Below are 25,923 nucleotides of genomic sequence, written 5' to 3'. Positions count from 1 at the left end.
TTCGCATCGTCCAAGCATGGCACTATTCAAATAGCAAAATCATAAGATGGACCTCAGATTTTATAAATCTGAAAAAGTTCGCTATACAAACTGTTCCAATCATACCATTAACAACTTAGTGTTTGGAAAAAATTATTGGATTTTGTATCTGTTGCATTCTAAAGCTGACAGCGACAGGCTTAATTTTCATTTAGGTTTTTTTTTTGTGGAAATTCTTTTTTGCTCTCAAAATGAATTTAAAAAAAATATAAAAAAATTATATATTCAAGGTATCAACTTTTTTGAGGCTGAAATCGTTAAACTATTAACAAACCATTTATTAGGACGATTGAAATATATTTTAAACTTTTATAATAGCAAAGGGCACAGATTAGATGACCATGGATCGCAAATTTTCTTTTTTAGAATCATTTTCGGAAGTGTCCCTTATGGACTAGTATTTTCAGAGAAGAAGAGTAGCGAAGGTTTATAATATTATAAATTACAAGATGTAACTGTCACATCACACCATGTTGATCTCTTATTTTTTTTAATATTTTTTTTGCAGGTTATAGAACGTCGATCTAAGTTAATTCCAGCAGTGAATTTCCTTCTCTAAGGTGGAATGAGATAGTTGGACAATGTAATAACCAAGCACTGTTACTGGCAACGCGACTTTACTCGATATGATGCTCAATGCACGTATTAATGTAGGCAAAGTTGTTGCTGTTTTTGAATCTAAAGATCATCTAGATATAACCAACGAATTCTTGCGGAGAAGTAAATTTTAAAATTTATTTCATTATTTGATTATCAGCGACCATATTTGCCGCATGCTGCCAAATGTTATTGACTACTAATTAACTTACAAAGACTGGGTCTCATGTACCCGATTACCAGGTACAAGGACAAACCGAAGAATGTACCTTTCTAACTTAGGAAGCTGTTAATAGGTGTCACCGCTATTTCGGCAATTTTCTACATACTTGAGTAAGTTTAGTCTCCACGGAATATTTCATTATGGAATCTTGAAAGTTCACATAAGAAACAGACAGAAAATACAAGCATCGTAGTATCTTTAATTTTAAAAACAATAAGGAAAACAAAAGAGGAAGAGAGAGGCAATCAATCTATTCTTTACTTCTCAAAGTTTACAATTTTCCAAAACTCTACTGATGATTAGTTTAAGTTGGTTAAAAGTATAAAATAATTTTTCTTTTTTCTTTTTTTTTTTGGAGCAAAAGATTATCGTGTTTTTTTTTTTTGATGATGGGTATAACAAAAAAAGCATGTTTTCGTTTTGCAAAACTAAATAAAAATGGAATAACTTTTTGGCCTTGAAAAGGTATGATTAAAAAAGGTTTCACTTTATCTTATTCGTATATATATATATATAAATTACCGTTAATATATTAACTTGATATTGAATTGGAAAATTATTAATAAATAATGCATAATTAATTACAATTTCTTTATCTTCTTTTTTTTTTTTTTTGTTATGTACAATTATTAGCATGATAGCAAATAAATTTTGATTACATTTGAAAACCAAGAGGTTAATTGTTAGGGAAGACAGCTTACGAAGTAAAAGTTGGAAAAAAGTTGTTTTCTCATATTAAAGATTATTAGGGGAATCGAACGGTATGGCCGACGTTACGCAAATGCTTAAATCAATTCAGAATTTTATGCTATTCTGAAATATATATACATTCATTATAGGGCCTCTGAGAAATTTTCTTTCGCTGGGTGTAACAAACGTTTGGACAAGATGAATATATGACTCATCCTTCTGTGATGGGTATGAAAATGTCACACTATTTGGATGAATTAATTAGAAATTTCCGCCTAAAAGATGAGATGTTGGTTGGTGGAATTTACGTTTCGCAATTTTTATCTACCCGAGAGTTGCCATGTCAAAGTCATTTCCTAAACAATGAAGCGTTATGCTATTCGCTCTCTCTATTTTTGCAATAGGATGTGAAATATTAAATTTAAAAAAAAACTATGTAAAATTGTTCAAGCAAAGAGACAAATTATTGCAGATAAATCAATTCAGAAATTTCATTCGAAAATGTTTACGAGTAAGGGACCAGTGTAAAATGAATGTGGGATGAGTATGGCACATCTGCCGCATATATTTGCAAGTCGTAAATGAAAATATATGTAAAGTCAGTATAAAAATATTTTAAGAATTGCATTTTATAGGAAAAAAGGGTACGGGACGAGTTTGTACCTACGAAGCAGAAGAGAAGGTGTCTTATAATAAACTGCGAGCCAGTCTGTTTTGTTCTATTTGCTTTAATTATGTTTACTTGATCCGATTTTTACAAAATTTTTCATATTTTTTCATTTTTTTTTTTTTTTTTTTTTTAATGAAAAATTGGACAGACTTCCTTTGAACAAACACATGCATACATGCATGCATATTTACATTTTTACCTGTTCTTTAAATAATATACACAATGAAAACAAATACTTTTATTTCGACATACCCTAGCGTTTGTGGGTACGTTTCTGTACTTTGTGCATATAAGTAATGTATAGTAAAAACAAAACCAATAAATATGGCAAAAGGTGGGCGAACATTTGAATAGATTTGAAGGTATGGTGTTGTTCTTTTTTTTTTTTTTTTTTTTTTTTTTTTTTGCACGCTGCCTGCCTTTTCAAAAAAAAAAAGCTGCAAAAAAAAAAAACCGTTTTTTTCATGTATGTGTATGTTTGCATCATACATATGCATAAACTAAATGCCGTAATAAATACTTATATATATATATATATATATATATATAAATGTATAAATTTAGAATATTTGCACAGTTGGCGTTTAAGTACACATTCGCGTATGCATAAATACATGTGTATGTATAGGATGTGTGTACTTATGAATATAGAAAATTCAGATAATCGTCTATGCGAATACATTCAAAACTTATTATATTTACGTTGTTAAAAAAATGAATATTTGGTGTTTGCGAGTAATATACATACGAAGAGATTTCAAGCGCGTGGGAATATTAATACAGCACACATTGGGCGGCCAACTCTTGAATTTAGGTACAATTTGTACTTTTTTGTTTATGCAAAATGTTAAAAAAATATTTATTTCGTTTGTTCCAAATTTTCAGGTTTAATATATATCTATCGGTATATATATATAAATATATATATATATATATATATATTTTTTTTTTAAATTTCAATCATTGTGTAAAAATAAAATAAAATATATTGCGTTTAAATTCGTGAGAGGTATCATGCATTGATGTGCTTTTTGCTATCAAAGAAAAACCATACCTTCAGGTGTATGTTTAGAACGAGAAGCTGTATTGACCTTGGAGAGGGAAATGTTAAATAATCGACACGTTCAGTGAATAAATACAAATTGCAAATATTTTCAATTATTTATGAATTTTCAATTTGACAAATAACAAGCGAGTCTAGTGCGGCCTATCTTCGCTTTTAGATCGAGACTACAACGACAATTAGTTGTCAATCGGACATGCAAAGCTGCACTAGGCATGAATTGAATAGGTTCGTGTTCCATATTTTGAAAGCTTTGTGAGATAGAGAGAGAGAGAGTAAGCGGAAAAGGTGCTGAGTTGATTATTTGGACTGAGTAACAATAGGCATAAAAAAGATTGTATCAATTAAAAATTTCTCTTTGAAAGGAAGTAAAATTTACAATATTCTGTTAGCGCTCTTCTTATAAAATTATTTTAGCTAGAGAGAGTTATGGTATACTTTCTCAATTTTGATATCTGAACTTAAGTGGACTTGGTTAGCAAGCTTCTTAATTTGTGACGGTAAGGGGAATAGTTTCCACCGACATGGCGAAAGAGGTGAAAGGTGAGAGACACGTAGAAAGAGAGGCACAGAGAAAGAGAGGCGCAGAGAGAGAGAGAGAGAGAGAGAGAGAGAGAGAGAGAATGAGAAAGGGGGGAGAGAAAGGGAGAGAGAGAAAGAGAGAGATAGATAGAGATAGATAGATAGATAGATAGATAGAGAAAGGGAGAGAGAGAGAGAGAGAGAGAGAGAGAGAGAAAGAGAGAGAGAAAGAGAGAGAGAGAGAGAGAGAAAGAGAGAAGGAGGAACGATTAAAAGAAAGGATTGGAGGGAAAATAATAAGACGAGATTACAAGACAGGGAGACAGAGAGGAAGAGCGTGGAAGCAAAAGAGGACCTTATATTTGAAATTTTCTGAACAAGAAACGACATTAAATGCAGAAAAGCATTGAAAACGTTACAGAAGGTAAAAGATCATCGTATCTTAGAAAAAAGTCAAAGAGTTTGATAAAATCTCTTCACATCAAAATTGGTCCCAAAACTATTCTATTTCCTTAGTGAAACATACTGATTTTGAAGAGGCGCAACCATCCTATTACAATATTTCGGTAAACTTAAAAAGTTACTTAACTCATAATATAATGTCATTTTTTCCCCAAGAACCTTCTGTGGCCCTGAGCTAATTTGAATATAAGGAAATATGCTTAAAAGTCTACTGGGCTTCAGATTTTATGTTATATTTAGAAGCTTTCTTTGATATGTATATGTAGTGCCTTTCTACAAGTTTTGCACATGTGTGCACTCAGTTAAACGAGGGGCATGTATATGTGAAGTTATGTGCGCACAGTGAATAATGTCTTAAAAAAAGCTCACAAAAACAACGTTTCTCAGCATGAACAAGAGAAAAACGAATCTGCGCAACGGGCTTCAGATAATATTCGTAAAAACGGTCTATCGGTGCATGGCAATCAGAAGCCCGGGGGAAACCACAAGCAGTGCCCGTTGAAGTTTGCAAAAGTTCAGTATATTAGAAAGGCCGCTTTTTGAATGAGTCTTGTAAAACCAAAGGCAGCCTCGATGAAGTGGAATGAAATGAACAACGACTGTTCAACAAACACTTGGAAATTCTTGATAGTTTTTGATCAAGTTCTCATCCGTTAGTGCGTTGAAACTTCAATTTGATTTACTTGCATCCTTCACACTCATAGCAATGAAGAGAAGAGGCAAAATACTTGATAAATATATGCTTGGCTGAAGCTTGAATATCAAAAAGGGGAAAGAGAGTGATTTGCCAAAGATAACGGAAATGTCGAATTAATTTCGATGATTCGAAAATTCATAATATTTTTAAAAAAGAACCAATCGCAACACATCGCATCACCATACGAACATATGTATATATGCACACAGTGTTTAGTGTATGGTATCAAAATAATTACATATGATCCCGTTGGCAGGCCTACTGTTAATCAAAATTTTGCTTAATGGCGAATGTAGATTTCTTGTTTACTGGTAATAAAATGGTGGGACATTAAAATATTCGATTTCTTATTTCTTTGCTGTGTATTTTTCGTTCATTTTTACTGAGAAGTAATTGACAATGCCACGTGTGCATATAATGCGGAAAAAAAAAGAAACATTAAATAGATGCTGTTGGGTTGATTGCTTAATGTTTGCATAGTTATCTTGCTTTCGTGATGAGATTACAGAATTTAAAGGGCAAAGAAAGAGCTATTTTGTAAAAATAGTGGACAAATTTAGTGTATATGTGTATATGTTCATGTACTTAATCATTTTTCATGCTGTAATTGCAAAATTTTGTTTACACTAAAAGATTCATAAATAAATTAGGGCCAAATGATTGCACAAGTGCTTACGTTTGGTATTTGTGCTCTCATAAGCATGCCGGCGAATGCAAGAATTTTTGCTTCAAGTCAAACCGATTTATTTTAGCTTCTTTATTCCTCAATTTTTTTTCTTTTTTTTTTTTTTTTTCATCTTTTCAAATCTACTCAGCATACTTTCAAGTTCGATCTGTTCGAATAAGAAATGAAAAAAAATTTGAGCGGAAAGCGAAAGCATATAATAAAAGCAGAAGAAATCAATCAATCATTCGGAGTAGATAGAGAGATGACTTGTGTTTTGACATTCAATCAAAAGTATTTAATATACCTTCTACTTACTTACGTCTGGTGTTTTATTAGGAAAAAAAAAAAAAGAAAAAAAAACTATGTTTTGCTTTAAGAAACTAATTCACAGCCATCGGGATCGCAATAAAAGAAAACAATGTGCCCTGCTTTCAGTACAAACTTATGTCAAATGATGCTAACAAAACATAAAAAATTCTTAGGCGAACGCGTGTATAAATTAAAGTGAATTTGTTTTTGGTCGAATTTTTCGTACATATTGCCCCTTGTTTTTCATAAGCTATCGCGGAGTGGTTAGTTTTATTGCAATTGTTTGCCACATGACAGGGGTAAGAGAAAAATTTCAAAACACCATCTGTTGCTAATTTAATTGGCGGTCCTAACTTATACAAAAATGAATAAAAACTATTACTTTGGGCTTGGAATTCCACGAACAGAGGCGAAGTCTTTCTGATAGATGGGTTAAGGATCAGCTAAACCCGTAGAATGTTTCGAACACATACTACTTTCCCGATTTCATTGACGATGATCAGCAGTTGCCGTACAGGTGGGGGATGGCACTGAGAATTGGAGGAGATGTCTTTGCTTCTTCAAAAAAGAAAACATTCGGATCTTATCCACAGAGAGAGGATATTGAGGTTGACTTGAAGAGGGTTGTAATGCCGATTATTATTTTATTACGATTTGTCCGGAACTATTTTATTGACGGTTCACTATGTGAGAAAGATCTGCGAATACTCATCACATATGTAATTCTATGATCGGAAACTAACACAATTTCATCGAACAATATTGAACTGTTTAAGATTTGCTAACATTACAATACAATAATAATCAAAATAGATGTGCAGTAGAAGCCCCTATGATAATTCATAAAGATTTTTTCACAACAAATTTATAACACATACAATAAAATACGTATTTTCTACTTCTTCTTGAAGCTAAAACTTAGCAGAATCCCAACATCTGTTTCATTATATTACCGTGTTAAAGGAGCCTTTTCTAGCATGATACTCGAGCACGGTAACAATTTTTCCAAAGCATTTACTCAATACTTTGTAAACAAGTCAGTAATTGACTTGATTACTTCCAACTCTGTAGTTATGGTAGGGTTCTTTGCATTCAATTATGATCCGAGAAGATATGCAAAAATTTTCAATTATTTTATAATGAATTACTATACATTGTTACATTGATTGTTGCGGCGTTGAGAATGCAAATTATCGACAGACGGACAAGGGCATATAATAAAATCTTATTCTGGCCACTGACGCGTGCTTTTTCCTGTTACAAATTGAATTGAACAAAAAATGTTGTTCTACTGATTGCGTAGATTAATGTAAATGTAATGGTGACAACAATAAAGCCATTGTTGTTCTCCCATATATTTATAGCCGATCACATTAAGAGTTTTTGGCTGACATTAGGCTAACTGACACTTTCATAATTGTCACGAAAAATTTATGATAAATTTCTTTATAAGTGTATTCACGCGTTCAGAGCACACATAGCATATATAAAAGAAAAACTATTAGTCACTGATTTTTTTTTTTTTTGCTTTGTTGCCCGGTCTAAAACATAAAAAATATTAAGCCTTTAAGAAATTAAAATTGTAAAGTACGTAAGTAATCATTCCTTTCATTTAAGTCTTAATCTTATGATTTCCCTTTGTAGATTAGAATCGATAATCTAAACATAATATCTTTAGAGCATAGTTATGCCATAAGTAAATCTTTTATGTGTAGATGATAATGACGTTGTTATGATGAAATTGTTAGACAAAGTATGTTTATGCATAGTTAGCTGGAAAATTAGCGTATTTAATTATCTTAAGTGTAGAAGCCGCTACTTAAGCAAAAAAAAAAAAAAAAAAAAAAACGAAACTGTGAAATCTATGAAAATGCCCATCACTTACTTTGTTTGTTTATTGTTTGAATGCCTATCGTCTCGCTTGTCTTTTCATTCATCAGCAACAACATCATCATCATCATCATTATCACTATTATTGTCAACCATGTGACAATTAACAGTACTAAAGTTGCAAATGATGTATTTGTTTATTATACAACTTGAATGCGTTATTTAGCGTTTAATGCACACTTGCATACATACATACATACATACATACATACATACACTAATAAAGCAGGCACGCACTTGCGTTGAGTATGACATACCATACAAACATATTATTATGTCTATGATGACGATCAGCAAACATTGTATGTTTCTATATGCATACGTTTATCTAATATTGGTATTACGTTCCTTTCTCACTTGCATACTTACACACATTTACACATATATATACATATATACAACTATGTGTATACATAAAATAAAAAAAAAAAAAAAAAAAAGACATGAATACGAGAAGAAATGCTTTGATATTTTAACATAAAAACTAAACGTTGCACTTGCATGCAATAATATGTTTGATGCTTTTATTATGATATAAGTATGGTTGTTTTATCATCATCATTATCATCATCATTATTATTAATATTAAACGCATACACACCCACAATTCTTGCATTAAAACAATTTTTAATGTTTTGCGGAAATTATAGAAGCCGCTTGGTTGCTGTAGCACAACATCTATACAATTAGTCGCATAAATGAATGAGTGGGTCAACACTATTTAGATGAATTATATGCACGCACATATATGTGTGCACATATATATGTATGTATGCAAACATTTTTCTGTCTGTATGCAGTTAACGTTTTCATAATTGCCAGCATATCGTTATAAGTATGTTTCGCTTCTTTTTCGTCTATATTTACATTTAACTACATATAAAGGAGGAAAAAGATTTGTTATTTGTTGTTTGTTGTTTGTCGTTTGCTATTTAATGTTGTTATTGTTGTTGTCTTTTGCTAAGCTCGTGCTAATAAATTATTTCAATTTGCTTAAATTATCACTTTATACATACGTATTCAAGGCTATGTATGAAATCTTGTCTACCATGTGATGTAATGATTTGCTTGCAAAAATTTTTATGCATAAATTCCCTCGCCTTTGCTTGCGCTTATTTATGTATGCTATATATACAAATATATATGTATATATGTATTAGTATTGATTTGGTTTACAAGCTTGTTTTTTTTTTTTATAATTTTTGCTAAATGTTGTATAATTTGATTTTGATTTTTATCTTAATTAAAGTTAACATATTTATCTCTTATCGGTTATAATTAGATTTTTAATTAGTCGTATATGGATATGATTTTGTAATGCGCGTGGTTGTGCAAATATGCTTTTTTCTTTTTTTTTTTTTATTATATTGATTTTATTTTTTTTCAAATTTTTTTTTTAGCTATGAATTTTGCTTGTTTTATAAAGAATGTGGGTGATGACGATGCGTTTAGGATAGGGGTGAGAATTTTTCTTTTTTATTTTTTTGCAATCGTTTCAAACATCAAAGTGAGTGAAAATAAATTATGGCGATGATCTATATTAGCAAAAAAAAAAAAAAAAAAAAAAAAAAAAATTTCTATTTAATAGAAATCTAATCTTTGAAATTTAATCATGATTAATAGAGAAATTTTACAGTTTGCTACACTCACAATTTATATAATCTGGCACTGGATAATATTGTTGCATAGAATATACATTTAAAGCATATTTTTGAATTCATTTACAAGCAAGTAAGAAAGTTAGACACTTTCTTTGGGGAGAGTGCGGACAAGCGCCTGGACAAATGTGATATCAATTATGATGCATAATTACTAATTAATTAAGCTGTTCATTAACAAATGACTAAACATGATTTAATTGATATAAAATTTCTTTATGTATACTTTGTCAGATTTCTGATTTTTCTTTGTAAGCTTTAAACGTCAGCGTTTTTCTACTCCTATTACTTAGTGACGGGTACAGGAAGCCTAATGCAATCCAGCGCGTTTACTACAAGTCTTCTTTCAATTATTCCCCAAGATAATGGATCGCGCAAAGAGTTATTGATGCTTTGTAATAAACTTCGTAATTAGAAGACATAAAATGGGCATTAAGAAGGCGTTGCGTAAATTCTATTTAAAATATTCAGTAGAGGGCGGATTTTTTTTTTACGAGGGTTTACACGATCTGGTCTTCGTCTTAAGACCAATATAATTCTTTAACTGTTTAACATTATTTCAAATATCAATGTTAGTAGATATATATAATTAATTAAGACAACAATAATATTCTTATTGAGGGTGCCAGTAGATGGGTTCTTTCAGTGAGGCAATGTGTTTTTTTTTAAGAGAGAATTTTGTGCAGACCTGAGGTAATTTGTTAGTATTGCATCACTTGTTCTCCTTTGGAAAATATTATATACTTTCTAGGCAGTATTTTACTTATGGATATACTCCATTTGATAACCTTTCCATTTTTAATTGGAATACTTTTATAGTAGTACTAACATGGTGAGATCTAGTTCCATTAATGTTCATCATTATTTTCCCTCGATCGCAAGCCGTAACAAAGTAAAAGGCATGAAATGAAGATTGAAAAAATGAATGTTCCGTGCACTTATTCGTTGTGACAATCTGTCGGTTTCTCGGACATGAAACAGAAAAAGAAAATTTTCTTATAACAATTAGGAGAGCAATACTTTTCTTTGATGAGAGATCAATTGCTTTATTCTAGTCTTTACTTCCCTCAATATTTCCGTAGGATATTCTACCTTCATTTTAACTTAAGAGCTAATCTACGGTCACTTGCACTTTGTCTCTAAAGATTTTTAATAGAATTAATATTTTTCGTCCAATTCGTATGGCTATAACTGAAAGCTTTTTCCTAAGACAAATTCAAGAGATTTACTAGCATTTAAGTATTATTTTGCAAACCCTTAAAACAAGTAAATTTATTCAGCTCAGTAACTTCTACGCGACATTCAATGTAGATAATATTTGACATTTACTAATCTTATATTTTACATATCGTATATTATGCATTATGTTATTTATCACATATGTGAAGGTAGGTGGTAGTGTGCAAGTAAATGTATTTACATTTCTTATCTGCTGCACTTATACATGCTATTACTGAGTTAATTGGTGGAATATTTAATAGTCATTTTACAAAAGTAAGGGTAGTCTCTCGGAAGTAAACAACATGGATGAAACGCATTTAGGGGTAATCTACAATTTGATACAACTACTCTGGCTGTCTTACTTGAATAATAGTTAAGATAAGTAACAGGAAGAAGAGTTAAATATAATCTATAGTATTTTCGCGTGAATTACTGATGCTCTTCTGCTACTTGATGCATAATTCATAAAGGTTTTGTCTGCCTTCGCCGGTAGGTACATATATAGCAAGCAAAGCATTTACCATCTCCTTTAGGATCTTGATTTTCCCAGTGCTTCGAAAGTACAGAGAATGTAATGGGAATGCAGTTCAAAAATAATACTTTCACTATCTACACAAGTTACTTTAATTCTTTCATTTGATACACACTTGGCGCTAGAACTAACTTTTGAGGGATAAGGGATGCAATGTCCTAAAATTTTTTTTATGAAAAGACTTTTAAATAACTTTTTGTTTTTTTTGTTTTTTTTGGCTGATCTGATTTGTGAGATATCGACAAATATATACTTATTTCGACTAGAGTAATTCAGTTTTGATCATTTTTTCGTAAGATAGGTAAGGCAAGATTGGAAACGGAAATTAGATGCGTGCGTGTCTCCGCCAATTAAATATAAAAACGGAGTGAGCAGGTGAAAAACGCTATAGTGGGGTATTGGCCCTGTACCACTTTACTTAATGCCGTGATTCCCATAAAGGGTTTTCAAAATATAAGTTTTTACAAGGGAAGTGAACGAAAAGGTGATCCGATTCGATCCGAATCCTATTGAATAGCTTCAAGCTTTCTTTCTTGGATCAAAAGATGTCGATATAACAGATTTTATCGTAATACTTCTAAAATTGCGACCTTTGCGATCCTGAACATAAGAAAATAAGACAGACAGACAAACACACAAGCTTAGACCGATCAAGAAAGCGCTGCTCAAAGTGGCACTGAATCGATCAGTATAATATCAAGTTCTTCGGAATGTTGCATACATCTGCCTAAATTTAACCTACGTCCTTGCATCACGGGCGGTATGGGGTATACAAATTGAGTGGTAGGCATTAAAACAAAAACAACATTGAGAAAAGCCGATAATACTTAGTTAGATTCGTTAACAGCTTGCATGTTATATGTCATAATCGTTCAATCCGCGACCGATGTAAAACGCTATTGATTAGACGCATATTGCATCTCGACAAGAGTTAAAGTTGTGCTAATCGTGTTTGGCAGATTAATAATAAGCTTTAAATTCATATCATTGAAATTCATATACGCACCTCATTTATAAGAAAATCCTCAAATCAAATGGTAATCCAAAAATATCCAAACTAAAGTTCCCAATTACTCCGAGCCAGAAAATTTTTAATATTTCATAAGAACAAGTTGAAAATTTATAATCCATCCAAAGACAGAAAGAATATCGATGTAAGCCGATTATGTTTTTTATTTATTTCTTTTTGAAAAGATTTTTTTTTTTTTTTTTTTACGCACTTTATGCAAATATAAAAACTTTTTTTATCAAATTGTTTTTTTGGTTTTATGTGTAAAATAATCAATAAGTTTTTAAACGACACATTTTTGCAAAATTATTTTATCAACAATTTTCTTTTTAAATTATTCTTTTTTTTTAAACAAATTTTTTGTTTTTTTTTAATTTTTTTTTAAATAAAAGCAATAAATAATTGATTTCGAATAATAATGTTCTTAAGGCACACAATTTGATTATTATTATAATTTCTTGTTACTTTTGCTTTTTTCTTTTTCTTTAGTTAGTTATATAGCTATAAATATACAAAAAGTATATATTTTGCTAAAAAAAAAAAAAAAAAAAAAAGAATAGAAATTTTGTAGTTTTTTACTATTTTTTGTTTTTTTTTGTTTTTTGTGTTTTAAGAATATTTTACGCGTTGTTGTTATGTAAGATGTTCTGGTAAGCTTATCTTTCCCGAGAGTAGTTCGAAAATTTTGTATAAAAATGTTTTTTTTTTTTTTTAACTTACGCGTAATGCAATGTGCAAATGAAACGTATCCGCGATCACATGCTCGACGCGTTGTATTACAAATATGTAACTAATGCTTTGTGTGGTCAAGACAATGAAGCCGTTAAACACTACTTTAACGCGTTTTGAAATGAGAGTGAGAGATACTCATACATATGCAGTAAACATATATATGTTTTTTTTATTTTTTATATGTAGCGCACACACATACATGCATACTTAAGGTAATATTAGTTCAGATATTTCAGTGTATGCGTATGTGTGTGCTTGCGTATATGTGTAGCTCTCTGGATGACCTCAAACAGATTTCGAATCAGATTTTTTTAATGGTGTGCAAAATTTTGGCTATAACTAATTTCCTACATTATAAATTTACATACACACACACACACGCGCACACACACACACGCACACACATAACCACAAATACACGCACTCATATTTACTCTTAACTCTTTCATTTTTTTTGTTTTTTTGTTTTTTTTTTTAATGATCCCATCAGTGTATGCGCGATTTGTCTTTTTGCAAATAGCAGATGATCGTCATAAAAAAAAAAAATTTGCAACAACATTTTTTTATTTAAAAAACTCAAACTATAAAATGCTAACACATTTCTTCTTTTTGCACATAGTATTGTATGTATATATATAAAAGAGCAACTTTAGCACCGAACACTGATAGCAACAATAAATAATGTTTTGAAAGTTAAAAAATTTCGAGCCTTTAGAGGAAAGCATTCATTCCATTCATACGTAATAGTGCGATCGTTAAACGCTCAGATTAGGCTCAATACTTTTTAGATTGCCTAAAATATTTTGATTATTATTATTATTAAATAATAGAGTAACGAGTTTGAGAAGTAGCATCACCATGGCACGTCGACCTACCAATCGACTAAAACCGCAACCAAACTACACACCAAATTGCCAAAAAAACCTTGATACCGATCACCAAAGAAAAAAAAAAAAACAAAAGAAAAAAAAAAACCAAAACACCGCAGGCATATACACACACTTTACGCACATATGCACAAACATAACATTATATCAAATGGAATAAGTATATTAACAACAACAATAACAACAAAAATAATAAAAAAACAAAACAACAAAAAGAAAAAAAATTGGCGAGCAAAGAAAAATAAATAAATATATATATATATGTTTGATGTTTTTTTTGTTTTTGTTTTTTTGTTTTTTTTGCAGAGAGCAAAACGCCGACGACATCATCGACATACAGTCGTTTATGTTCGTTTGTACCCACTATCGCAAAAATAAAGCGAAAACCCCAACAAAAACTAACTAACGCATACATGTTTGTATGTATATATGTATACATATATGTATACATATATAGGTGTGTTAGTATCTGCACATATACAATCATAATAAAAATCTTTGAAATACAAATATGTTTCGCTTTTAGATCTGGGACTGACGCAGGCAGCACTGACAACAACGTGCCGAGGGTAAAAGCCTAAAAGATACCGAGAGTTACTCATGTCTCTATATGCCCTTACCTTGGCTCCTTGGTGCGCAAAGTGAGAATTAAAAAATGCTTTTTTTGAGAGTTTCATACATTGTTGTTAATGAATAGATAAATGACGGATGCGTCAAATGCTTAAACAACGTTGACGCTAACTTCAAACTACACGTTAAGTTGACGCCAATGTCTTTTTCTTTCTTTTTTGCTTTTTCACTTTAAAAATTTATGCGAAAATTTGAGATCCAAAGCTAACATGATCGCTAAATTGCTCTCAGACACTACTACTATATACTTGGCTGCGTATGTACGTGTGTATGTTGGTTACAACGTTTGCGTTTATTATTTGTGTTTTTATTGGGATGGTTGTTTAGATTGTTCTTGTTGGTAGTAGTAGTAACGATGATGATGGTGGTGGTGGTGATGGTTCGGTCAGTTGTTGTTGTTGTACATTTGTACATTTTGCTATTCAAGTTGTTCCCTTAAGGAAAAGCCCAGTACGTCTTAGCCCCTAGTAATTTTAGCGGCCATATAGGAGCATGTGCTTTCTTGTTGTTGTAGTGTATGCCGAACCTATTAAACAAATAAACGTACATACATACATACATACATACATACATACATAAATTCCTATATACATGTATGTATGCATATTAGGTATTCTAAAAAATATTAAGACTTCCAATAAAGGTAATCAACCATTAGTTGATTCTTAATCAGTCAAAACCTACGATGATGATAATTAAATATCCAATAGATTGTATATATATAATAAGTAGAAGAATTTTGATCTGTTGATGAGTAAATATTTTTGAGTCTACCTAATGTATTGTATTAAAAGCCCATAACAACATGCTTGCACATGTGTGCCTTACGCTACCATATTATATACAACGCCATCATCATAACATCAGTAAATGCCTGTAACGTGTATTTGTATGCATGCATTCTATGCCCGTTGGGTCTGGCGTTAGATGGCGATGATGACGATCATTTTTGCTACAATCGTTGCTAATGTTGTCGTTGCTTTTGTGTCGGTCTATATAGCAATTTTACTGTAGCTTTTGTTCTCTGTTATTCGCATCTCGCATTTTTATTGATACTATTGTTGTTGTTGTTGTTTCTGTTTGTGTGTATCGTACCGTAATGCTTTTATAGAACCCAATTTTAAGTTAAAAACTGGGCGAAGCGAACCCCAAAATAAAAAAAAAAAGAATTTTTTTTAATTTTTTTTATTTTTTTAAATTTTTTTGCATTTTATTATATTAATTCACTGGAAACGACGCTGCCGTAGCCGTCGACGTCATATCGTTGCTTTGGCTGCTTTGGTTAGTGTGTAGAGCGTCGTCTGTTAGTATATTTGGCAAATGGTTTGTATAAATGTTTGTAGTTGTTTGAAGGTCAGCATTACGACCCATAAGCATACATACGTATGTGTGCGTATGTGTGCGTGTATCTATATCTGTTACTGCTCTTATTCAGTTTGTTGTTACTTGATTTGACTGGCATTGTTGTTGTTGTTCTTGTTGTTGTTTCTGACTTTTTTGGCAATTTTATGTTTTTGTTTTCGTTTTTTTTTTTTTTTGTTTTTTTTTTGTTTTTGCTTTGCCGCCGTTGTCAAATTAGTTTAATTCTTTTTTTTTTTGGTTTTTTTTTGTCTTGTTTTCTTTGCGAATTTCATTTTCGTCTCATTTATTTTGCGTGTTTCTGGTTTCTATATACTCTCGGAATCTTGCTCTTTTCGCTGTCTTTCCCTTCTTTCTCCCGATCACCATTAGTGATTATTTGAACTTTACATGTTTAGGGCTTTTGTTTGTATCTGAAATTTTTTTTTTTTTTTTTTTTTTTTTTTATATCACATCGTTTATTCGCTGCTTGTTTTAGCTTTTCTTCGATGTCTGTACGTGTACGTAAGAATTCGTATACGGTTGTGTGTGCGTGTGTAATTTTCGGGTGTCTCGGGAGAGAGCCCTATGTGAATATAGGTATGTATGTGTGTATGTATGTATGTATGTATGTATGTATATATATATGTATGTATATATATAAATATACGTATATGTATTTGCATGTGCTTTTGTTTTTGTAAGTTAACATCACCATAAATTATTTTACGATGATTCTTAATAATATTTTCTTCTTTTTTTTTTTAATTTTTGCCAAAAAATTTATTTTTAATTTTTTTTTTTTTTTATATTGCAAATTTTTTTCGACTATTGCTCTAAAATTTCGAGAAAATATCTGATTATACTGTAATTTTTAAATAGAACGCTCTTTGGCTTACTACTAGGAAAAATTTATGTTTATGCTTCTTTCGCTTATCAATATCATAAAGACAAGTTTTGGGAACGACTCTTTTTTTTTTTTTTTTGATTATTAACATAATCACCAATAGTTTAATACGTCGGCTTAGTGCTACTCCTCGTAAGACCGTTTGGTTTATATCTTCTTCTTCTTCTTCTTCTTCTTTTTTGAGGTTATGTAGCGACATTAATTTTAATTTCTTCTGTTTTTTTTGCTGTTAAATGTGCGAAAGGCAAGTGTAAACCGCTGAGCTTAAGAAAACGTATTAATTTTCTTAAAGAGCGCTAAAAACAGGTCAGACATGTTGTAATGGTCGTAAATTAAATGTTGCGTTGAAAAGTCCTAATAATATCACGAAGTTCGCAATTATTTAATGCAGAAGTTCAAGTGGCCGCAAGGGAGAGCATCAATGATAACCTGAATACATCAACTCTATATCACGCTCACACAAACTGGCAAGCGTTTGTACGTTTCGCTCCCAGAATGTGGAACACTTTGTGCTTTGTGTATGAATTGATGTTTTATGCGAAAAGCTCTGCATCCGTGTTTAGTTAAAGCACTATAAATACATGGCTTAGATTTTCGATACAACATTGCATGGACCTTCAATTATATCGAGAAGGTAAACAATTTCACTGTCTTCTGTCGACGCCGTAAACCAGGACAATTCAAGAACGCCTGCCATGTATTTATGCCCTTTAACTAAAACTGAGACCAAGAGGCTAAGGGCATTATCTAAGCTTTCATTATTCTTATTATTTTCCTTAATGTTTTTTTTCCTTTTTTTTTCAAATAATCCTAAATGCCCCTAGCGTGGTACGGAAAAAGGACTTTTAATGAAATAAATGATGTATTAATAAAATATAAATACAGCCAAGACAATCAAGACAACATTAATAAAATATGAATATAAAAATATTTATGTAATTTTTGCACTTCTTTCCCTCCTCTTTGTGTTGATGTTTTTAAGTGAGTGTATGTAGATTGTTAAAAATATTTTCAATAGAATTGTTTAATCCGAACGGTACTATAGTCAAGTTTTTGGAAGATCTGATTACGCAAGGGCTTACACAATTTGCTCGCTTTCTTGTCTTCCAGATGGTTTCCCTTTCGTTTCCCTACCTAAGTTAGTATGCTCTAAAACTTGGCAATGCTTTTAAGCTTCAGTTTTATTATGCTATTCTAAAATCTCATCAGACTATTGCTTATGTTGTTGTTTATGTTAATTTTTTTTTATTGTACTACTAGTCATGGGGAAAATTTTGAGAAAAGATCAGACAAATATCAGGGTCAGTAGTAATGAGATGAAACCGGCACCTTGATCGTGATCAATGTAAAACCCTTTTGTAATATCATTAACTAAAATAAAGATGATAGTGATGGAAGCGATTTTTGGAAGCTTTTATAATGTTCTAGGTTAGTTCGAAAACTGTTAAAGCCCACAAAAGAAAAGTTGCTTTATCTAAAAATCTATTCTTCCCTTCCTCTCGGGCAGTACATAAGCACAGCAGTGCTTAAGTGCCTTTCCGAAGTCATTTGATGCAGTGTGCAACCATTTTCGCATTTATGAACACCTTAAGAGGCAACCTAGCGTTTGCCTATGGGGCTGTTACAATCCCTGCCCTATCTGGCAGGGTCCAGTTTTGATGAGTTGCGAAAGTAAGGCATATGCGCGGCAAAGGTGGGCTGAGACTATCATTACTTACATGTTTTATGCCAAATAAACATCACGATCAAAAAATTGAAAGACAGTTCCATCGCATATCAAATGCAAGATTCTATTGAAATGCTTTATAAGCACAACAGTGTCGGGCCAGATCATCTTCTGCTTTTTTTTTTTTTTTATCTTTCTGTAATGTCGAACAAAATGTTAGATAAATTATGATGAGAGTAAGAGATTTGAAAATGTTGGCTGGTTTTGCTGTCACAACGACAACCGTAGGAAGATTTAAATGTTTAGGCAAAGCAAACAACTATACATACATATAGCTTGAGTTGAATATGTATTTCTAAGTTCAGCGTCATAAACAATTAACTTACTTCAATTAATTTTTTTTTTTATAATCCTTACATCAATTGTGATGCAACCTTTTCGCCCAGCGTGTATAATATAAATTAATTAGGTAAATTTTAAATTGCAATTAATTTAATGAAAAAAAAAATTCAAATAATATGCGGTTCGTGAATGTGCGTTAAAGCAGTGTTCAAGATATTGATCGCAGGTTTTTTTTTTTTTTCTTTTTTAATGGTAAGAGAGAATGCGCTTACCACTAAAATTGACATAAAAGTAAAATTTTGTTCGTCGTTGTTTTTATACAAAATATTTCATACTTATTTAATTGATTTTGTTTTTTGTTTAGTGCACACAATGACATATAAAGTATTTTCGCACTTAATCATTCAAATCAGTTACCGCAATATCGTAGAGCTTAATTGATTTTTACACTTTCCTGGTGATGATATCCATAATGATATATATTTTTTTTTTCTAAAACATTTACGTTTTTACTTTTTTTTTTTTTTTATTCTTCTCTTTTGCAATTATTTATACATATATGCGTAGTCAAAAGCAAATTAAAAAATGTTTGCAATGGATGTCAGTATGGTTCCCTTTGCTAAGTTGATTAAGCAAAACGCATTTTTTTTTTTTTTTTTTTTCAAAATTTTTGCAACAACACACTGACAATTTCTCAATAGAATTACACCGCATGCCGATTAGAAAAGAACTGAACGCAATCTTCAGGCGGCCAAATAAAGTTCTTGATTACGACGACTGAACACAACAACACACCGAACCTAACCAACACCAACTACATTAATAGCAATAACAACAACGATAGCAACTACAACAAAACAGCACAAATGCCACACTAACGACAAAAATGTGAGTAAAACAACAAAAAAAACAACAACAACAATAATAATAATAATAATAACAGCAACAACAAAAACAGTAACAGCAACAGCAACAACAAATTATTAAATAAACATGTACGAAAAAAAAATATATATATATATATATATACAGAAAAAAATATGTTGTGCAAAAAAACAAAAAAAAAAAAGCACACAAAACCAAAAATCGCAAATAATCATTTGAGAGTAAGAGAGACACACACACACACACACAAATACAAACGCAAAAGATCTCAAGTGAGAAAGACAAACTGTAAAATCGGTAAAGGAGACGAAGAGCAAAAGGTAAATAGTATTAATGAAGAAAAAAAAAAAAAAACAATAACAAAAGGAAGACAAAAGAGAACCGCTGAAAAAATCCACTCGAAAGAGCTTACAAATGATACATTAGCCGTTTACACAAGCAATGTTAGTGTGCCAGTGCGTACGAGTGTGCAGATGTGAATATTTGCCCCTATTTTCTTCAAGTGATTTGATGAATCTCAACCAAAGTATGTAACTGTGCAGCGTATTAAATAGATTTCGGCACACAGAGACTACTAAGACTTGTTGTATTTATTATTATTATTATTATTATTATTATTATTATTATTGTTGTTACCACTGCTACGACGATATTACGGCACGGCAAGCTTGCTTATGCTTGCCTGCTGTCTGCTTGCTACCTATCTCATCCATTGAGAGTGTAAAAAAAGCATTTAAGTAATGCGAAAATTAGGACACAATCAGCAAGCGATAGAAATTAAACGAACTGAATCGTTGAAAATAAAATTAAATAAAAAAAAAAAAAAAAAAACAACAAACAATCCACTCAAAACATAGTGAACGAAGTATAGTATAACGACGTTAAAAAAAGAAAAAAAAAAAAAACGCAACCACCACTGCCACAACCGATCGCTAATGACAAGCCTACGCCGAGAGATACGTACATAGATGTTACACTGTTGCCGTCATATCTGCAAAAATTTTAAGTTTATGTAAATGTTTGTTTGTTGTTTGTTGTGTACACACATGAACATGAATTGATAAAAAGCTCCATTCACTCTCTCTCTCTCTCTCTCTCTCTCTCTCTCTCTACTCGGAATACATGGTCACATTTCGCATAGAATTAGAAAGCATAGAGCAAAGCAAGCAGCAACAAACAGCGGTTATGCCAAAATGCGCGAGAAATGAGTGAAAGAAATATTTATAAAGAGAGCTTTCCGTTCCGTTCTCATTGAATAGATAGATAGACAGTTAAATAGAATAGTGAATAGATGGATGGACGGATGGTTGGATGGATGGTTGGATATGAGTGTATGCATGTATGTATGTATGTATGTATGTACATATATAAAAGATCATAGCATTCATGCGAAATTTATTTTTATTGTGAAAGATCATAAAAGATTGATGAGCATTGTTGTTGAAGAGAGAACGAACGCACATATACATACATATCTATATCTATAAAAGCATTTGAACACTTGCACTCACTCACACGCATATATTTATACAATGCGTGTGTTACTCATATCTACAATTACACACACATACAATATGCGTAAGTATGTGTACATATGTGCGTTTGTAAAAAAGAATAAACTTTCCTCTACATACGTATATATATATATATATGGGTACATGTGTAACTTAATCATGAAATTTCATTTAGTGTAAATTTTTGTAAATTAGAAAAAAACAACGACAAATTATTCGATGAGGAGAGAAAGACTTTCAGTACTATTTGTTAGAAGAAGAAAAAGAGAAATTACAAGTGCATGCCTGTCTACATATTTACATAATTATTTTTATATTAGTAGCAATTAGTGTGAAGTGTGATATGTGTTTAATAGTTTGTTTATTAATTATATCAATTAATATAAAGTAATTTATATTCTTTGTTATTGTTGTTGCTGTTGTTTTTGTTGTTTGATATTTTGTCGTCTATTAACCTGAAATATATATATATATATATATATATATATATATATATATATCTAATAATTATTTATACATAGTTTTTTTCCCAGTTAATCATCACACACAATAGAACTAACTTTGTGAATGTATGTTAACATTATATTCGTGGCAAAGTTAACAAAACTCTGATAATAACTGTAGTTTAAGCTGTCAATATTCATTCCACACGTTACAGGATAGGAATTTGTACGATTTCCCGCATTTAACTATGATTTCAAGTCAATTAAGTCGTGGACATGCGCTTATCTGGCCATCATTGGAAATTTCTTATTCGAAAAATATGGCATAGAAGTGATATAAAGTTTTGGTCGATTGGGTCTCCACTGATGAGCATAGTTTAAGCATAAATCAGTTTGGCAAAAGGTAAAGCGAGGAAAATACATAATCGTCATGGGCGTGAAGTATTATGCCAAATACTTGTTCCCATCTTCTCCGATATCTGTTGTTCCGGCTATTGTTATGCTTGTTAAGCTTGAAAAATGAACATATAAGAATAAAAAAATTTCTTGATTTCTTGATCTTCTCTAATAGAAGAAAAAAAAAGGTCGCTTTGAGCAAAGTTATTTAAGCATTCAACGAAGGGCACAATTGGTCCGCTGATAAATGCAAAATTTTGTAGATATATATATATATATGTATCTATTTATATACTTTGTAGATTATATATCATCAATTGCAAATAATTTTGGCTATTACTTTAGCTGGTTCAATTATGGAGTAGAGTTTAGGGAAATTAATAAAGGATTTTCATTTTGTTGAATGTGAACAATCTTTCAGATCAAAGCAAGGAAACTTATCTCCAAGTCAAGCAGTATTAACCCTTCTCGAAGGCACTCGAAGGCTCCGAAGCGAAGCCATTTAAAATTGGTCTTCAAACTCGAGGGCTCCGCTACGGAGATATTGCAAATAACTTGCAATTGTCGTAAAAACTAGTATTCGGGTGTTTTGCTGTTGCTGGTCACAAATGACGATCGCGGCTCGCGAATGAAATAAAAAACTTCGAGTGCAAAGGGTTAATACTTTTTTTAGGTAAGAGTTAAGCTAAAGTAATTGCAATTTCATTGAATCCAGATCTATCGATCGCTTTCATTTAATGATATCTGGGGAAAGAAAGCGCTTTTCCCGAGCGTATAATCATTGTACTTGTCTCTAAGATTTCTAAAGAATATCAATGTAAAGATTTCTTTATATGTGGTCGTGTTCGAAATTTCCGACTTCATATTGATTGCATTCAATACAATTTTTAGTTTCATTGAAAAAATTCAAATTAGAAACGGTTTTCATTCTCATAAATATGCATGCAATCGCTCCAAAAAGAAGTAAAACATAAAACGTTGGTTGAATAGTGACAATTTTTTTATGAAATTATTTTCATAAAATTAAACAACAAATACATCGCGTTACCATATATATGTGTGGCATGAAAGACATAACTGGTCATTTTTGTTTAAAGCTTAAAGTAATTTTTATATATATATATATATATATATTTTTTTTTTTTGTAAGCAAAATATTGAAACGTCTATAATCAAAAAATTTAATGTGCATTTGATCAAGAACAGCATCACAAAAAAAGGCAATGAAATCTTCTACCTGTTTAAAAATCGCCTGCTTTAAACATGTGGACGTATTAAAAAGAGAAAAATAAAAAAAAGCAAAAAAAAGAAACAAATCAGGTATGCAGGCATGTCTTTGTAGACGAAAATATTCTAAAAGAAGCACAAAAATAAATGGAAAAACTTGCCATTATTGGAATTGATTGCGGTGTTTACTCAATGTATTGGTTGGTTGGCCGTTTATTCGGTCGGTTTGTTGGTTCGTTGGATATTAGACCCGTTTGGCATTTAGCTAAAGTGTCAAAGTACTCGACATAGCATAGCCATACGATATGATACAAATGACATTGAATCAAATGCTATTTTGCTTAACAAGTATTGTGGATAGCCTCCATAAGTATTACAACTGTTGTAGCGGCAGTAGCGGCAGCACTAGTAGTAGCTGTAGTAGCAGCAGCAGCAGCAGCAACAGCAACAGCAACAAGCAATGGCAGTAATACGCTTGAATATGCTTATATATGTATGTAAAATTTGTGTGTGTGTGTGTGTGTGTGTATGTGTAGTTGTAAGAGTAGCAATAAATGGGCTTTGTGTCAATACACATACACGCAATAAACTAGGCAGGCTAGCAAAAAAAAATAAACAGCAGCAACCATAATAACAACATCAAGAGCAACAATGTAAAACAACATTTTGCGGCTTCCAAAAGGGAAACTGAGTTAGGCTACGGCCGCCATTTAATTAAGTCTGTGTATTGGTACCTTGTCGGGTGAAAAAAAAAAAAAAAATCGATTTTTTTTTGTTGCCTTTTTTTTTTTTTTTTTGATTGTACTGAACTGAAGCTCACTAAATGTTTTACAAGTTACAAACACACCTTTTTCGTAGTGCAATAATAATGCTCCTCTAACACAACGTAAGTGTAAATCACTGCTTTTGCTTGCTTGCTTCTGCTGCTCTATGTACTCTGGGTACTAAAGTTATCAAACATTGTAAAGTTCTCACGATTGTTTCGAAGTTTAATAAAAATCAACAAGAACAACAACCGAAACAACAACAATAACAATAACAACTATAGCAACAAAAATATATGCAGCAACTTGTTTCAAATGTTATAAGTATCGCAATGTGTTTTTTTTATTTTGTTACACTGGTGTTGTTTTTATTAAGGTTTTAACTATACATTGACTATACTTGGTATACATAGAGCAAAACATAGTGTTAGAGGCTGCATGTGCATGAATGAATGAATGAATATTGCTTTGTTAGAAAAAAAAAAAAAAGAAAATAAATAAATAAATAAGAAAAAAAATTCCGATTTTATGTCAAGGTTCGCCTGATGGCTGAAAAAGGAGCTTTTTTGTTGTGTTAGAATAATTTTATGATATTATTTTATATAGAATCTATTGAAACATATTTAAACGTGATCTGATCAAATTTTATTACAATTAATTGTAAAAGCAAAACTATAAACATATGCTCGCTCAACAACAAACAATGGCATATGTCTTTACACTTACACCGGTTATGCATATATATATATATATATATATATATGTATATATAAAAGGAAGGCAGAGGGACACATAGACTGTTTCGATCGAATCATTCAACAACATCCATCACTATTTGCATTGCATTGCTACCACAGGCAACAAACAATATTTGGAAATGATAGTGTGTGTGTGTGTGTGTGTGTGTGTGAGGTTATAAATAAACAAGGAAAATAATTTTAATGGGCATTCAATTGGCAAATCGAAAATAACCAATGGTGAGAAGATGTCAGGTAGTCAAGTTAAGTCTCTTACGTTCTTTACGTTCAAAGAATAGATGATAGATAGTTTTTTACAATTCTTGGCTTTTCTTCGAATTTTTTCAATCTCAAAATTTCAGCAAAATTAAAAAAATCAGAATTTTTCATTTTTTATAATTATTTTTATGGAAGTGGAAGATAGAGGTATAGGTAGATTCAATCTAATTGACTTAAAAACTTGGAATTCATAACAAGTTCTGCCATACGCCAGAAATTTTTTGTGTTGTACTAAGATTTTCATATTATTTTTTTTCGGAACCTATTTCATGGATGCGCCAGCATTCAATGTCATTCTAGGGCATTTCATTTCCTTTTACTCTACCACTGGTCTCAAATCCCGCACTCATCCTTGTTTAAGCACTTTTCGTTCCAATTTATGTTCTATTTCCATGAGGCTTAAAAAAAAGCATGAAAGAATGTAGCAAATTGTGTAAGTGTAATAAGAGTGTAGTAATTAATTAATAAATAAATTTTTTTTTTTTTTTTTGTATTTCGTATTCAACGGAAGGCTCTTACATGCTTTATGTCAAAGTTATATCTGTATTGATAGTCTTAGCCAGAACGAACCGTACAACAGTGCGACTATTCTTAACAATTTAAAAAGAAGCGACCGGAATCTATCAACAAGTTATAGCTCAGCATATCTCACTATTTCAAACACCCTTTACTGCATGCTCTAACGCAATTTTTCATTTGTCTTTATAATAATGTGCCACGCAATAGACCACCTTGCCACGTCAGAGTTTCTCCTTATTTGGCTAAGGGAGGGACTTGGCCCGATGTTCGAAAACTATACCTGTGCAATTCAAACTTGACGATTTCTCAAAATCGTTTTATATGGATTCAATCCATTTTCAATAGTGATCATCCTTTGTGCAAAACATAGTGTACGCAGTTTCAGTTCAACCAATAAATAAAATTGAG

The 25,923-nt window shown here is 31.3% G+C and overlaps 1 protein-coding gene across 10 annotated transcripts in view; it reads right to left on the bottom strand.

The window, feature by feature from the left end:
- The window catches only part of LOC119634971 (sex determination protein fruitless), a 441,512-nt gene that overhangs the window by 67,786 nt on the left and 347,803 nt on the right, over window positions 1-25,923 (bottom strand). Inside the window, exon 1 of one of the 10 annotated variants that reach the window (XM_038029442.1) lies at window positions 12,247-12,479. The exons of the other annotated variants lie outside the window; for them this stretch is intronic. Within the exon in view, the coding sequence (XP_037885370.1) occupies window positions 12,247-12,251 (5 nt within the window). The 5' untranslated portion in view covers window positions 12,252-12,479. Of the gene's footprint in view, window positions 1-12,246; window positions 12,480-25,923 lie in introns of those variants that run through there. 10 annotated transcript variants of the gene reach the window in all.

This window comes from Glossina fuscipes, unplaced genomic scaffold, assembly GCF_014805625.2.
Source record: "Glossina fuscipes isolate IAEA_lab_2018 unplaced genomic scaffold, Yale_Gfus_2 3, whole genome shotgun sequence".
NCBI classification, from domain to species: Eukaryota; Metazoa; Arthropoda; class Insecta; order Diptera; family Glossinidae; genus Glossina; species Glossina fuscipes.
Note: the sequence above shows the minus strand (reverse complement) of the source record. Positions and strands in the feature narration are given on the sequence as shown.